The sequence below is a fragment of the Streptopelia decaocto genome, assembly GCF_964273445.1.
Source record: "Streptopelia decaocto genome assembly, chromosome: 2".
Taxonomy (NCBI): Eukaryota; Metazoa; Chordata; class Aves; order Columbiformes; family Columbidae; genus Streptopelia; species Streptopelia decaocto.
In genome coordinates this window covers 5,402,089-5,418,527 of record NC_138655.1, presented here as the reverse complement: position 1 = coordinate 5,418,527, position 16,439 = coordinate 5,402,089, and the positions used below count along the sequence as shown (strand labels likewise).

At 40.9% G+C, this 16,439-nt stretch overlaps 1 protein-coding gene and 1 long non-coding RNA gene across 5 annotated transcripts in view; one reads left to right on the top strand and one right to left on the bottom strand.

The window, feature by feature from the left end:
* The window catches only part of LOC309436619, a 481,462-nt gene that overhangs the window by 109,048 nt on the left and 355,975 nt on the right, over positions 1-16,439 (top strand). The gene's annotated exons all lie outside the window — the stretch shown is intronic.
* Positions 1-16,439, bottom strand: part of TRAPPC9 (trafficking protein particle complex subunit 9) — a 517,306-nt gene that overhangs the window by 346,880 nt on the left and 153,987 nt on the right. For all 4 annotated transcript variants that reach the window (XM_082045894.1, XM_082045896.1, XM_082045897.1 and 1 more), the window contains one exon: positions 10,061-10,203. In XM_082045894.1, coding sequence (XP_081902020.1) covers positions 10,061-10,203 — 143 coding nt within the window. The remainder of the gene's footprint in view (positions 1-10,060; positions 10,204-16,439) is intronic.

Below are 16,439 nucleotides of genomic sequence, written 5' to 3'. Positions count from 1 at the left end.
CTAGCTTTATTCCATATATGTATGAACTGACAAGTATTTAAGGAAACAATATGAATTAGAATCATAGAATCATTTTGGTTGGAAAAGAACTTTAAGATCATCAAGTCCAGCCATTAACCCAACACTGTCAAATCCAGCTCTAAACCATGTCCCTAAGAACCTCATCTATGCGTCTTTTAAACCTCTCCAGGGATGGTGACTCCACCACTGCCCTGGGCAGCCTGTTCACTGTGTCACAACCCTGTGAAGACATTTTTCCCAATATCCAATCTGAACCTCCCCTGGTCCAACCTGAGGCCATTTCCTCTCATCCTGTCACTTGTTACCTGGGAGAAGAGACCAACCCCCTCCATGCTCCAAGCTCCTTTCAGGCAGTTCAGAGATCAGAAGGTCTCCCCTCAGCTCCTGTTCTCCAGCTGAACCCCCCAGGTCCCTCAGCCGCTCCCATCACACTTGTGCTCCAGCCCCTTCCCCAGCTCCGTTCCCTTCTCTCAACTCGCTCCAGCACCTCAAGGGCTCTCTTGGTGTGAGGGGCCCAAAGCTGACCCCAGGATTCAAAGTTTGGCCTCCCCAGTGCCCAGGACAGGGGAGTTAATATAGAGTTTCGCATTTCTGCAAAACTCGTGCTTCTGCCTTTCCTCACTGTGACATAAATTAGGATCTCTCTTCTCTACCCAGTGCCCAATCTGCAGGAATATATTTAACTTATCCCTATATAGCTGGCTGAAATTAATCAAAATTTACTGAGGGGAGAGGGCGAAACAGTTAAAGTGATCATACAAACTTAATTTCCCTAAAATTATCCAGAAAAACACAGCAGCCACCACAAACACAACATCTGTCTTTTCTGAATGGAACCATACACAACGGATGGAATGATACACAAATTATTGCGTTATTTTAAAAGTCCAAATTAAATGAAGAGGAATTAAAGCTGTCCTGGACTGTATATAGACACTGGGATAAATAATAAAAGTTCTTGAAAGGGTTTTACTCTTCTTTCCATCTGTCATTTCAGCTGTTAATGGAAAGGGAACAAAACTGGGTCAAACAAACAGTTTCAGAGACCAAATGGAAAAATACTAAAAATCACAACGTGCGAACATTTTCCATTCTAACGATCCTCCTTATTTGTCCATGATGTTTCCTTTAAATCAATCCACCATAAATTTCATGTTGAAGATTTTCGTTTACAAGTAACACAAAATCTATACATCAGAAACACACAATCTATACATCAGAAAGGAAACTCATATTCGGATAGGTGATTAATAATCTGAAAGTCTCAAAATAACATGGAAAATTAAGTCGATAGAAACATTAAAAAAGAAATTCTTAATATTTTCTTAAAAGTTAATTCAACAGCTCTAGAAGATTTATTGCATAAATTAATTACTCTTATCCCCTACTGCAGAATTCAAGATGCGGCACAAACAAAACTCAGCGACATGATGAATCATGCTGGTTTTTATAAATCTTACGACGACTGTTACGATGCCAAAAATAAGTCACAAAACTGGGGCCATGGGAACCTAAGGCATCAGACAATTAGACTGTAATCTAGAAGTTTCTTTCAGGGGTATTGTGATGACTGCTCCAATCTGCTCTGAAATGACAGCAGAGGATACTCTTCGGTAACGTTGAACGCGGTATTAAAAACCAGACGCAGCTGCCGTGCTCTAATGACGACTCACTCCAGTGAATAATCTTATTGCAGTGCTGTTTTTAGCTTAGTTTTAAAGTCGGTTTAAACAAGCGACGCTCAGGGGGGTTTGGGAAGTTATCGACATCCTGACTCAGCTCCGTTTCCCCATCGACTGAAATGACGGAGACTTTCACATCCGCGCTTTTGCTGTTTCTTTTCTGTTTCCTTTAACCAGCCATATGCAACATCTCCCCTCAATATCTCTCCCCTTCTCAAAAGGGAAGAGAAGCGTTGGATACGATGAGAGGCAATGGAGTGGCAGATATCAACGCTCTCTCCAAAATCCACCGACAAACACAACGAGCGACAAAGCAAAACAGCGATCTACAGCATCTTAGTTGGAGCTATTGTGTTTTCAATAGGGTTGCTTTAATTCAATTTGATTTTTATTAAAGTGGCTAAAAATGAAGCTTCTGAGACTAACTTCAGACGATTAAGTCAGATTATCCATCTTACTATTAAAAGGCCTCTTCACATACTCCAAGAACTGTCCTCGTCTGACTTCCCCCAGTTGTAAACCTTTTCAATTACGTTAAATATTCCCAGCACATCTATAAATATTTGCAGATTTATGTTCTCGTGTCTTCATGCGCCAAACCATACATATTTAACATTTTGATCTCAAAAATCAATTCCCTCAATCTGTAAGCTGCTTTTTGCTGCTCTTCCATGAACCCACTGCAACATTATAGCATTAGCAGAGTTTAAGGTTAGCAAGATGATTTAACTCCTGGATGTAACGTCCCACATGTCTTGGGCTCCCACTTGGTAGAATCTACATTGAGCTCACTGCTGTGTGTATGAGGAATATATTCTAGAAAGTCATCAAGTCCTGAGAACATTAAAAAATGGCTATTATATCTATTGCTTGACAGTTTTTTCTGATGGCTAATTGTGCGAATTGATCAAAACGAGGGCTTTACTTGTAGTCAAATTTGCCTGTTTTCCATTTTGACTGGCTTTTATTATTAATTCTTTTTCATTAACATAAAAACAAATTTAAGACTAAATATTTTCTCCATGTAGAGACATCCATTCATTTTAAACAGGTCATATCCCAGCTTTCCTCCAAACTAAACAGATTGCTCTTCAAGCACCAAAACAAGAGTTTTTGTCCACCCTTCGAAGCTCTATGACACTGAAATATTGAGAAAGAGAAGACTAGAAAGAGCAGCCTGTCAGGAGGTAGTTGATTCTCATTCTGAATGTAGAAAATGCCAACATTTAATTTAAAAATTCAGCTACCTAAAACCAAGAAGCGTTTCAGAAAACGCTAAAGAACCTTTTTGTTGCATAACAAAAATGTCTGTTAGAGCATGGTTGAAGAAACATGCTGCCAATGGTGTCCTGTCCTGTATCCAAACCAGCGTGGTCAGCAGGACAAGGGCAGTGATCCTTCCCCTGTGCTCTGCATTGGGGAGGCCACACCTGGAGTATTGTGTTCAGTTCTGGGCCCCTCAGCTCAGGAAAGAGATTGAAGTGCTGGAGCGGGTCCAGAGAAGAGCAACAAGACTGGGGAAGGGACTTGAACACAAGCCCTATGGGGAGAGGCTGAGGGAGCTGGGCTTGTTTAGTCTGGAGAAGAGGAGGCTTAGAGCTGAGCTCAGCACTCTCTGGAACTACCTGAAGGGCAGTTCTAGCCAGGTGGGGATTGGTCTCTTCTCCCAGGCAGTCAGCAATAGGACAAGGGGCCATGGGCTTCAACTCTGCCAGGGGAAATTGAGGCTGGAGATTAGAAAGCAATTCTGTGCAGAGAGAGTGGTCAGGCATTGGAATGGCTGCCCAGGGAGGTGCTGGACTCACCGTGCCTGGAGGTTTTTAAGCTGAGATTGGCCATGGCACTTAGTGCCATGATCTAGTCAATGGGCTGGAGTTGGACCAAGGGTTGGACTGGATGATCTCTGAGGTCTTTTCCAACCCAGTCGATTCTGTGATTCTGTTTACTCTTTCCCTTGTATAGTTTGCAAATATATAACGATCAGAATTTCTAACCCAAATCTGAAGAGGATGTGTTATAATTTATTGTAGCGAAAATACAGGCAACCCTAGAAACTGGAATGCAAATTCTGAAAATTATGTTTTATTTCATCAAGACTCAAAGTTCTGCCCACCAAACTAAGGATGTCCTGACAACTCCCACCATAGTCAAGATTGTTGTTTTTCACCTTCCAAACACTTTAGTGAAACCAGATTGGAAAAAGTCAATCCTAACTTTAAATCCAAAACGATGAAAGGTCTTAAACTAGGGAGCACACTGCAGGCTTCACTATAAACTGATGCCTTCCTTACCAAACTGAAGCATTTCATTACATAATATACCTTAATGGTACAAAGGAAAATTAACTTGAACCTCAAGTTAGATGAACTGACACTTTGAATTTAACAGTGTCAGACCTGCTGCAGTTCCTTTTTCGTTTTGTCTCTGACTCAATTACAAGAACAGAGCGTAAGCTGCTGCACTTGCCAAAAGCGATCGGCAGCTGGTGTCTCATCGGCTGTACGGTTGTTGTAAGATAGGAAGAAAATTCCACTGCCTCAAAAAATTAACAAAAATTACCTTGTTCATCATCTTGAATTTTTAGAATTTACAGGTAAGAATATTCTTATGTATCTGGCTCCCGAACTTTGCCCAAAAGTAAAGGCAGCATCCCTGTTGCGCTGTGGATTGACTTCACCTACAAAGTCAGACCATCTCACCACCTTTGTAATAAGTAAGACCATGATTTTCCAGCCTTTGTAGATGGCTCTTAAGACACTTTTGTACTGATGGTGTAATGCCAAAGGACACAAGGAGACCAACGGAGACCTCAGAGCATGGAGAGCACGTCTTACTTGACTTCTTACCAAACATGCGGAGTGAAACGGTATTTTTACAGTGTTTTTTTCATGCTCTCTGCCCTTTGATAAAGGCAATAAAGAAGGACACTCAGTGCTTGCCAAAACTGGCAGATAATGCCTTTGAGAGAATCAACATGTGTAAAGGATAGGATAGGACAGGATAGCATAGGATAGCATAGGATAGTATAGGATAGCATAGGATAGCATAGGGTAGCATAGAAGGGAAGAGGAGAAGAAGAAGGAAGGGGAAGGGGGAGGGGAAAGGGAAGGGGAAGGGGAAGGGGAAGGGGAAGGGGAAGGGGAAGGGGAAGGGGAAGGGGAAGGGGAAGGGGAAGGGGAAGGGGAAGGGAATTATTTTGGTTGGGAAAGGCCTTTAAGATCATTGAGTCCAACTGTTAACCCAACACTGCCAAGTCCACCTCTAAATCATGTCCCTAAGAACCTCATCTACGTGTCTTTTAAACACCTCCAGGGATGGTGACGCAACCACAAAGGAGACAGTTCAAGACAATCTAGTCAGCACAAGCTTCAGCGTCAGACTTTCTTAGAACTAAGACTATGTCAAAATGAAAAGATGTATTGCATGAAATTGTCAACAGAATGCTTCCCTTCCACCGAACCGTTAGCATAACATCTCTGTTGGCAGTCTGGGATCAGATCATCGGATCTCTGTTGGTCACTGAACTGTTCTGAGGCCCGGAATCACGTCAGTAGTTTTTGGGCTAAGACCTGATAAGGAATCAATTACATAGAATCATTTTGGCTGGAAAAGACCCTCAAGACTGAGTCCAACCTTTAACCCAACACTGTCACTAAACCATGTCCCTAAGAACCTCATCTGCACAACACGTTATACCTAATTACAGGAGGCAGTGGGTACAGTTTTCCTATATAGTTTTATCTGAATTTTATGGTAAATAAGCAGTCAAGCAAGTAGATACCTGAAGCCATTTAAGACTTGGGTGATCTGCAGGTGGGTGAGCTCTAGGACAGACTGGGAAAACTTTCAACATTAACTCATTCTCTCCTATACCCTGAGCTGCTACAAACCACTGCGTTCTTGATTATGTACCCTGGATCCATCATCTCTGGGCGAGCTCAAGCAGATAGTTAGAAAAACAAAAAATAAACCTGAATCCCCAGTTGTTTCAGTGATATTTCCCATGTATATGTGCTCAAGCAGCTAAATAAAGAAACATCAATTAAGTTTGGAAGGCTTTTACATAAACCATAATCTTTATGTTGCAATTAGGAGGGATTTCATTAACTTTTTTCTCGTTTTTTTTTTCAATAAAGGCCTAAGGGAAAAATCAATGTTCATATTTTTGTATTTTACTTTGAGTTTTTAAGCTCAGTAGCTAACAAGCTATTGTTTCTTACTTTTGTTGAGGTAAAATGTAGAACAAAACCGACTAACACCATAAAAGGGAAAAAAATGAATCCAGAAAATGAAAGCAATGACAAATTTCATTCTGAAATGACAGCTGAGAAGGTACATTATAAAACACAGTTTCTCATCATGACTAAGCAAAAATAGCTCAGTGCCTCAGCATTCAGCCAATGAAATCTCAGCCGTAAATCAAGATTTTAACCGAGCAAGTAGAAAATTTTACTTATAATTTGCTGTTATCAAGTCTCAGATATTGGCAGAGATGATCAACAGCCCAAAACCAAACTTAGTTTCATTTAATGATAAACGGTTAGCAGATTGGAAGATGACATATTTCCGCTGTTTTTCACTCTATAACATAGACTTCTCCTTCTGATGGAGAATCTACACAGAGAATCGCAAGAGCAAAGGAATGGTGTTACTGATCACTAAAGCAATAGTATGGAACAAACAGAGATAACTTTAAAAAAAAGCAGCTTTCATGATTTAGCAGATAATATATATCTAATTTTCTATATTATTCAATATATTCATCAATGACTTGGACGAGGGAATAGAGTGACTGTCAGCAAGTTTGCTGATGACACCAAGCTGGGAGGAGTGGCTGACACGGCAGAGGCTGTGCTGCCATCAGAGACCTGGACAGGATGGAGAGCTGGGCGGGGAAACATTTAATGAAATATATCGAGGGCAAATGTAGGGTCTTGTATCTGGGCAGAACAACCCCAGGTTCCAGTATAAGTTGGGGAATGAGCTGTTAGAGAGCAGTGTAGGGGAAAGGGACCTGGGGGTCCTGGGGACAGCAGGATGACAGAGTGTCAGGGGTTGGAAGGGACCTGGAAAGCTCATCCAGTGCAATCCCCCCATGGAGCAGGAACACCCAGATGAGGTTACACAGGAAGGTGTCCAGGCGGGTTGGAATGTCTGCACAGAAGGAGACTCCACAACCTCCCTGGGCAGCCTGGGCCAGGCTCTGCCACCCTCACCAGGAAGAAGTTTCTTCTCAAATTTAAGTGGAACCTCCTGTGTTCCAGTTTGTACCCACTGTCCCTTGTCCTATCATTGGTTGTCACCGAGAAGAGCCTGGTTCCATCCTCCTGACACTCCCCCTTTATATATCTGTAAACATGAATGAGGTCACCCCTCAGTCTCCTCTTCTCCAAACACTGACCAGTATGACAACAGGCAAAGAATGCAGCAAACGCATCCAATAGGAGCTGAAGCACTTGTCTGAACTGGAGTCACTATATTTAGCACTTGCTGCAGGACTTGTGAAACTGTGCACAGCCACTAACGCAGAAAATTCACCTTTGTATTAGCACCTCCATCTATTTTTAAAGATTTCAGGATTAAATGCTTTCCTCGCATCGTAAATTCTTGAGAACAGGCTGACACGGCAGGGGTAGGATAACCTCGTCTAACGCAAAACGCAGTTGGGGGAACCCAGCACAAAAGCCAGCTTAGCAAGGAGAGAATTTCAAATAAAAGCATCACGTTGTATCTGAAGTTTTTATGGAAAGTTCAAAGCCAGGCCACTCTGTGACTATAGAAAAGTAATTGCAGCGAACCAAAGAGCAGTCGTGCTGTCCATTTAAAAATACGCATAGAGGACAAAGGACATTGTTGACATCGAATGACGGGGACTACACGTGCAAATAATTAACGCAAACTGAGTGTTTTAACCGGTGTAATGAATCTTCTTGAAAAAGATGCTGCGGTACTTCCAGGTTGATAAAGAAAGATCACTTATTAAACCTTGAAAACCTCAGAAAGGCCTAAGAATGTGCCATTGCAGGCATGAAACTCTGACCATCATTAACGAGGTTCCTGGAGTTTTGCAAACAGCTGCTCCAGATACTTGTTCTGGCTTTGCAAGTAGCACTGGATTTACTTGACTAGAGCAGTTCCTAAAATAATACATTTATACCTATTATGCTACACTTACAAGCAGCAAAATGATTAACAAATTTGCTTACCAATAAAACCATACAGTTTAAGTCTCTTTCATAAAAACTAGATACGACCTACTCATTCAAAACAATAGTTTGTCTCATTTAAAATGTTTTTAACAAAAACTACTTCAGCGTCTTGTGATCTTTGCCCAACTAAAATTCCCTTGCTATATGTAAAGGTCACTATTTACTGTATGGCCCGCTGTGAAAGACGGTGTCATTTATGTACCTAAAACTTAAGTCCATGGTCAGTCTTCTCTTTGGCTTCAGCAAGACCAAGAGCTTCTTTAAACTTTTGCTGTAGTATATGCCACATTTTATCACCCTTCTTGCTCTACACTTTCTCCAACTTGCCCATGTTTGTTCATGTGTCTCCAAGTTCAAGCCCTAAACTAGATACGGTAACTTTTGTTGAGGTTTCGCTTCTTTTGTTGCTGTGAAAACACTTTGTGTTTTGCAAGCGATGTTGCTGTCCATCCGTCCTTGGATATTTTTGCAATGGTGGGATATTGGAGATTCATTTCTTCCCTTTGAAAATGAAATATCCCCCAATATCTCCTAGACTTACCGGGTGTTTCACAAAGTTGGACCCAATTTCACAACGGCGACATGTAACAATTGCACAAAAATTTACAAACAGTTTAATGAGCTACCACGTTTTAGTAACCTTGTTATAAATGCTCTATCTTGCTTCCATCTGCTGTACAGACAACATTGAGATGATAGTTGAATTTGTCCCAAATGCTTCTCAATTGAGTCCATTTTTTGAAACACCCTGTACCACCCTTTCTTGCCTATCTTTGGGTTTCATTTCTGAAGTCATATTCCTGTGCAATTTAACAATCTTTTCTTGCACTAATTTCATCCTTCGTCTCAAAGGGTATTTCCTCCTCCTTGATATTTATATCTCGCACGTGTCTGTGCAATGAAACAAAGTCCATTCTCAGGCTTATTTCTTCCCAACAAAGCCAAGCTCTTCTATTCATCTTTTGAATGACAGTTATTCAAATGTCACCTCTGGAACTGCCAGAGTTTGAATAAATTCCAAATAGTTAAAGATTGTAGAGTATTTAACTACTAGCACAGATGAACTTATATTTAAAAAAATGTTGATTAAGGGTCAATAAAATCATTAACTTACAGAATTCATTTTTGCAAAAGCTGTTTTGCTTAAGCAGCATGTAAAGAAATATAAAATTACTAAAACCATATAGAATAGGAAGTTCGTATTTAGCAGCAAATAAAGACAATTCTAGCACAAAAAATAATTATTACAAGTGATTGCACGCAGTGGTTGACGAATTTTAGGTAATCAGGTTTCACTATTATGGCATTTGACCGCCATCACGTGTTGCCATGTTCTTTAAAACTCGCGACAATATATGAAACTACTCTGTGGCTTACACGAGAGAGCAAGCACCGAAGGAGAAGATTATTACAATTTATTTCTCACATCCAAAGATGAACACATGGTTTTTGGGTAAGATTCTGTCAGACAAGCACAAAATAAATGTAATGCACAACACACCACAACAGCAGAGAGAGAGACAGAAAGAAAGGGAAGGGAAGGGAAAGGGGAAAGAAGGAAAGGAAGGAAAGGGAAGGAAGGAAGGAAGGAAGGAAAGGGAAAGGAAGGAAGGAAGGAAGGAAAGGGAAGGAAGGAAAGGGAAGGAAGGAAAGGGAAGGAAGGAAAGGGAAGGAAGGAAAGGGAAGGAAGGAAAGGGAAGGAAGGAAGGAAGGAAGGAAGGAAGGAAGGAAGGAAGGAAGGAAGGAAGGAAGGAAGGAAGGAAGGAAGGAAGGAAGGAAGGAAGGAAGGAAGGAAGGAAGGAAGGAAGGAAGGAAGGAAGGAAGGAAGGAAGGAAGGAAGGAAGGAAGGAAGGAAGGAAGGAAGGAAGGAAGGAAGGAAGGAAGGAAGGAAGGAGACAGACATCTGGTAAAATCAACCATCATTAAAGAATGTTTGAACCTCAGAAATCGCCCAATGCACACAGATTGCTTTAATCATAGTCTGCAGTTAAAAAAGCCTAAACACCTAAATAAAGAATTTGAAAATTTGTTCACATAACTATTTACCTACATTTTGCTGATAATATTGACATTTTCCAGCAAAGTTATAGCCAATATAAGAGAGACAACTAGTCAAATATATTATACACGAGTCAAAAGAGGGCTTACCTTGTTGCTGGAAGGGTACTGACATGGGTAAAGAAAACAGATGGCTCTACTTCTACATGAAGGCCAAGCGAAAGGTTCCTGTAATATCCTTCAACATGTCCCGGTCCACCAGAATACTTAAAATTCAAAACGGCTTCCAGCGTCTAGAGGAATAAAAGTAAATTACTTATTAGTGGTGTTTCATTACGTTTCACAAGTTCAATTACATTAGACCACAGAAGTGATTTACCAACAAAGTTTCTGTGCCTTCAAGAATTCGCCTTCCTAACCCATCCATTCTATTATCTGAAGAAAAAAGGTAATCAAACTAATAACTGCATTTTACGTAAACAGATGGGTTTTTTTCCTCATCCTTTTAAAAACTAAGGAATACAGAACAAAGTCAGCAGGACTTCCCGGTACAGAATTCCTCTCCACACCACCTTCGACAGACAGAAAAATGAAGAGCTCATTTTCCCTTAGAAGAGCTTGAGGTTTATTAAATGCCGCGCTCTTTCATACACTTGAAGAATATTCAACACTTCATTACATTCAAAATCAAATGGAAAACCTTTGAAGTTTTTGAGCGTGGAAAGATGAACATTATACAAAACTAAAAGCATTTGGTCTCAACAATTGCTGTAGACGTACACTCACCTTCATTTTATAGAATGTGATTGGGTAGCAAATATTAAAAAATGAGGCTGATTCTCTAGCATTAATCTTATTCATTCATTTTTTTTAGTAATTCTAAGCCTTTATTTCTGTGATGAAATTTTGGGGTTTTTGTCTTTTCCTTAATGAACAGCATGTGGGAAGCTTCCCAGTGTACCCGACCCCACGTCGCGTCATTAAAGATGTATCAAACATTTTATGAAACCCGTTCATGTTTTTCACAAGCTCTAAGGAACAATCTAAGGATTTTCTAACTTAGAAATAACATTCATGTTTCTAAGTCGGGCTGAAGGAACAGAAACATTGATACAGTCGCTTGCTCAAAATAACCACAATCCAGTGATTTAATGAATACCAAAATCAAGAGGTTCATGTTTTGCTGCTTGTTCACACTTAAGTGTTTTTCTTATTTCCAGCTTGCCTTTAAGTCAAGTGGGCTAACTCCAATTCCTAATTTAGTTTCATTAAAATTCATGAGAGTCACCTTATAATACAAATAAAAACCTTCACTGGACACTCTGAACATACCCATCTACTCTGTTTATGTCAGTTCCTAATTTGCAGTTAATAAACTCAAGTTTATGTTATGTCAGGAGAGCTAATCAATATTAAATACAAAAATAAAAGAAGTGCAAACCCATTCAAAACATACTTCATCCTAATTAACCCGCTGGACCGCTTAATAAAAATCAGAGCTGGACTCCACAGGTACAGGGATCTGACACTACTGACATCGTAATTGGAGAATCGTCTTAAATTTCTATTGAAATCCTGGCTATGTATGTTCAATATAATTGCTGTAATACTCAGTATCCTCCTTGGGAAAACTACTGTAGTATTGATCCGTGGTTCATTCTGCATAGGGCCATAGGACAAAGCTGATTTATTAAGCCCAGTCCCATATAATTACAGATAAACATGTAATAAATGTTAGTTCCAAAGGTCACAAAGCATTATCATTTCATAGGTAAAACCCTTCCTGACACCCTGCACCAAATGAAAAACCTCCAGCAAAAGGCTAAAAAATACAATCATACAGTCGCTGATGACCAGGAGAGTTTAAGGGCATCATCATAATCTTGGTCCTGTTGTAATGAGGAATTTGTCAAAGAAAACTTGCTGATGACCCTATGTGAGTGTCCCACATCCCATGCTAGAGAACAGGGGAAAAAATGGAATCATAGAATCATTTTGGTTGGAAGAGATGCTCAGGATCACTCAGTCCAACCATAACCTGATTCTGGCACTAAGCCATGTCCCTAGGAACCTCATCGAAACACCTTTTAAGCCCCTCCAGGGATGGTGACTCCACCACTGCCCTGGGCAGCCTGGTCCAGAAGACCTAATGGTCTTCTATGAATCTAGACAACAGGAGGAACCCAAAATGTAAGATCTAACTGGGGACACTTAATACTGGGGCCATGAGAGATTTCGAATATCTCTGCAAACCACAGAACACTCCAATCTATTTTCTCTTCCTGGCCGTGATAATTTGGAGGCTTCCTAGGGATGAACACACATGCACAAACACAAAACATCAGGTAGACCTTACATCAGGAGTGTAGATATCTCTGAGCAGGGAGAATGACTGAAGGAAATAATCTTTTCAGGAGCACTCAGGTGATCGGAGAGAGTTTTATTGTTTAGGATTCATGTAGATTGAATCTCCTTTAAACCCCTCTATGCACACATACCTTAGAAAGGACTCCACATATTATATGAAAGACTGATTTTCTACATCTAGGATAGAAAGAAAACCTTACACTTTCATAAGCTTACAAAGATCCAATTTAAAACCATTTACCACCCTCTCCCGCAGCACCAAATGCTACAACCCCCTACTTAAATATCATTGTAGAAATATTGCAGTGGCCTCGTCAAACCCACACAAACAATGGAGCAAGCTGCACATTCCATTCATCTTTACAAATATCAATAGAATTTATTTGATTCCCCTAAACTGCATCACTGCAGACCAAAAAGAAATGTTGGGGCGTTGCTGCAAATGTAATGATCCACAAGGAGGGAAGGAGGGAGGGAGGGAGGGAGGGAGGGAGGGAGGGAGGGAGGGAGGGAGGGAGGGAGGGAGGGAAGGAAGGAAGGAAGGAAGGAAGGAAGGAAGGAAGGAAGGAAGGAAGGAAGGAAGGAAGGAAGGAAGGAAGGAAGGAAGGAAGGAAGGAAGGAAGGAAGGAAGGAAGGAAGGAAGGAAGGAAGGAAGGAAGGAAGGAAGGAAGGAAGGAAGGAAGGAAGGAAGGAAGGAAGGAAGGAAGGAAGGAAGGAAGGAAGGAAGGAAGGAAGGAAGGAAGGAAGGAAGGAAGGAAGGAAGGAAGGAAGGAAGGAAGGAAGGAAGGAAGGAAGGAAGGAAGGAAGGAAGGAAGGGAGGGATAGGATGGAGTTCACCGGCCTTTCAGGGCAGGTAGTCAGGAAAAGGCTCAACTGAACACATCTGGAATTTGGAATATCTACAAACCAGGGAGGGATTCTTGTTTTTAAGCAGAGTTGCATTCTGGAAACTCAGCAGTAAAAATATGGATAAATTGTTTAACCTATAGAACTTTGGCTTCATAATTTTTCTACTACTTCATTGGTCCTTCCTTCTGTTGATGAAGAAAAGGGAATTAAAGTATTTCCAAAGCTAAGTTGCAGATGACAAGACTCTTATCCAATGGTGCCAAACATTAATACCACCTGTTATATTAACAAGAAATATTTTACAGATAAACTGTCAAAAAATTACCATCTTGGTTTCTCTCACGCATTTTGTCCTCAAACGTGCATAGAGCAGGTACCGGTTGTTGAGGAGTTTTTAATCATTCTCTCCGGTCTGCTCATGGAGATCCTTCCCAAATTCACTTTATAATAGAATTAAGAGCTAAATTAGAAAAAGAACTGATATTTGAAGAATACTACGCCATTAATGAAAACACTTGGCATTCAAGTTTCCTATCTGAATGACAACAGCTAGAAATCTTCTGCCAGTCCCTCAGCAGTGACTCTGAACAGTAACTCCTTTCATATATTGATTTTTATTCTAACTGTCAGTTCAAAGAATTATAATCTACAACTCAGATCAACTGTTTCTACTGAACTACGACTATGGAACTTCCTACCCAGAAGCAGAGAGCAAAATCTAAAGGGAATTTCCATAGAATTCTACATTATATTGCTACTTATACACAAGGTAGAGCCTTTCAGATTGAGATCAAATCTCCCCAAAGCAGCTAACGATTTGTTTCTCATTTTCTTTAAGCAAAAGTTTAACTTTATTCCCAAGCAATTTTATCAGCACTAACTGTGATTCTATCCCTGTATCTTGTTACTAGAAGAAGCAGAAGACAAGCCCTATGGGGAGAGGCTGAGGGAGCTGGGCTTGTTTAGTCTGGAGAAGAGGAGGCTTAGAGCTGAGCTCAGCACTCTCTAGAACTACCTGAAGGGCAGTTCTAGCCAGGTGGGGATTGGGCTCTTCTCCCAGGCATCAGCAATAGGACAAGGGGGCATGGGCTTCAACTCTGCCAGGGGAAATTGAGGCTGGAGATTAGAAAGCAATTCTGTGCAGAGAGAGTGGTCAGGCATTGGAATGGCTGCCCAGGGAGGTGCTGGACTCACCGGCCCTGGAGGTTTTTAAGCTGAGATTGGCCATGGCACTTAGTGCCATGATCTAGTCAATGGACTGGAGTTGGACCAAGGGTTGGACTGGATGATCTCTGAGGTCTTTTCCAACCCAGTCGATTCTGTGCTTGCATGATTACGGTATCGTATGACCACACATGCCGCGTGTAGCGTTGCAGATGGAAAAGCAAGATTTTGTCCTCAAATTCCTTCCGAAGTGGAACATTAATTTTTGAAATACTCATTATCAGCATTCTCCATAATTAAATTAACAAATCTCACTTTGTAAGAAATGCTCACATACGCTGCGATTTCAGGTTTTTTTCTAAATTCCCTTAGTATAGTAAAAATATCACTAAGTAGATCTCAATATTTAATACAAGATGAAATGCCAGTACTTAGCTACAGGCAGTTTACTCCTGAGACTGCAGATACTGACTATAATAACTGCAAAGAAATACCAGAATGTACCATTGCAGACACCCATTAAGATATAACATTAAAAAAAATATATCAGCATGAAGACCAGAATAAAAATATATAAATTCAGAATATAATTGTTCAAGTTTCTGAACTCCTTATAGAAAACAATTCTTACTAGTGAGTGTGATTTCTCATGAGATTAGGGGTTGCAATTTGAAAAATGATTTATTCTAGGTGTGTAATCTTCAAATATACCTTCCTTAAAAAAACAAAACATACAACTTTCCCAACAGTAAACACATTTTCTTCCCAAATCCCACCATGCTCCTCTTGCTTCTCATACAAATTAGCATTTGCAGAACATGTTGCACGCACTCAGGAATGTTCAGCCGTTCTTTCTGACTTTTAGCCTCTTTTCTCATCAGATACTTTTTGTTTCCTGGGTTTTTTTTGGTTTTGTCGTTTCACAGAATCCCAGAATGTCACGGACTGGAAGGGACCTGGAAAGCTCATCCAGTGCAATCCCCCCATGGAGCAGGAACACCCAGATGAGGTTACACAGGAAGGTGTCCAGGCGGGTTGGAATGTCTGCACAGAAGGAGACTCCACAACCTCCCTGGGCAGCCTGGGCCAGGCTCTGCCACCCTCACCAGGAAGAAGTTTCTTCTCAAATTTAAGTAGAACCTCCTGTGTTCCAGTTTGAACCCATTGCCCCTTCTCCTACCGTTGGTTGTCACCGAGAAGAGCCTGGCTCCACCCTCCTGACACTCACCCTTTATATATCTGTAACCATGAATGAGGTCACCCCTCAGTCTCCTCTTCTCCAGCTCCAGAGCCCCAGCCCCCCAGCCTTTCCTCATAAGGGAGATGATCCACTCCCTTCAGCATATTAATCATCATCTTAATCAGACTGAAGAAAATGATTAAAATCCCCAACAACTCGTACCTGCTCTTAATCATCTTAATCTTTGTTTTGTTTGTTTAATTTTCCCCCCCCCTTAAACACACTATAAACCCCAATTTTCTTTAATTCTGCCTCCCTCCTTCTTTCTTCTCTTTCTCTGACCATTCCCATATCAAACTCTGATGGGCAAGCGCTGACATACATAAGTACTAAAGAGAAATAAAAATGTACTAGTTCATCACTTCCACCTCGCAAAAGGCACCAGAGAACCTCTCTCTACAAAAATTAATTTCTCAATTTCTTCTATTGGGCGCCACGCTTAAATTCCTTTACCAGCTTTGAGGATTGCGTAAATACCAGCGATGAGGAATTTCAGCCGCCTCGCTGTAACTAATTAAATTATCTGTCAGTAACAAAGAGAAAACGAGTTTCTCAAATTAACCACACTCTTCCCAACAGCAGCAGGTAACACTGGCAATAATTACACCCGTAACAACGCGATGGAAAGCCGAAAGTGTTCTCGGAGCACTGCTCCCATCTTTGTTATCAAAATTACCTGGCCTAAAAATTACTAGACCCAACCCAAAAACATCCAGTCTTGGAGATGCAAGGTATCGAATCACAGGATATGTAACAAGGCTCACACAGAAATTAAGGACGTTGAACAACACAGAATTATTTTCAGAGAAAGACCAGAATTTGAGCACTGGAAGGGAAATGGAGATGCCTACGTAGCTGAAACCAAGGAAGATGGGACTGTGAACTGGCTGAAGGGAAGAAGCCAGAGAG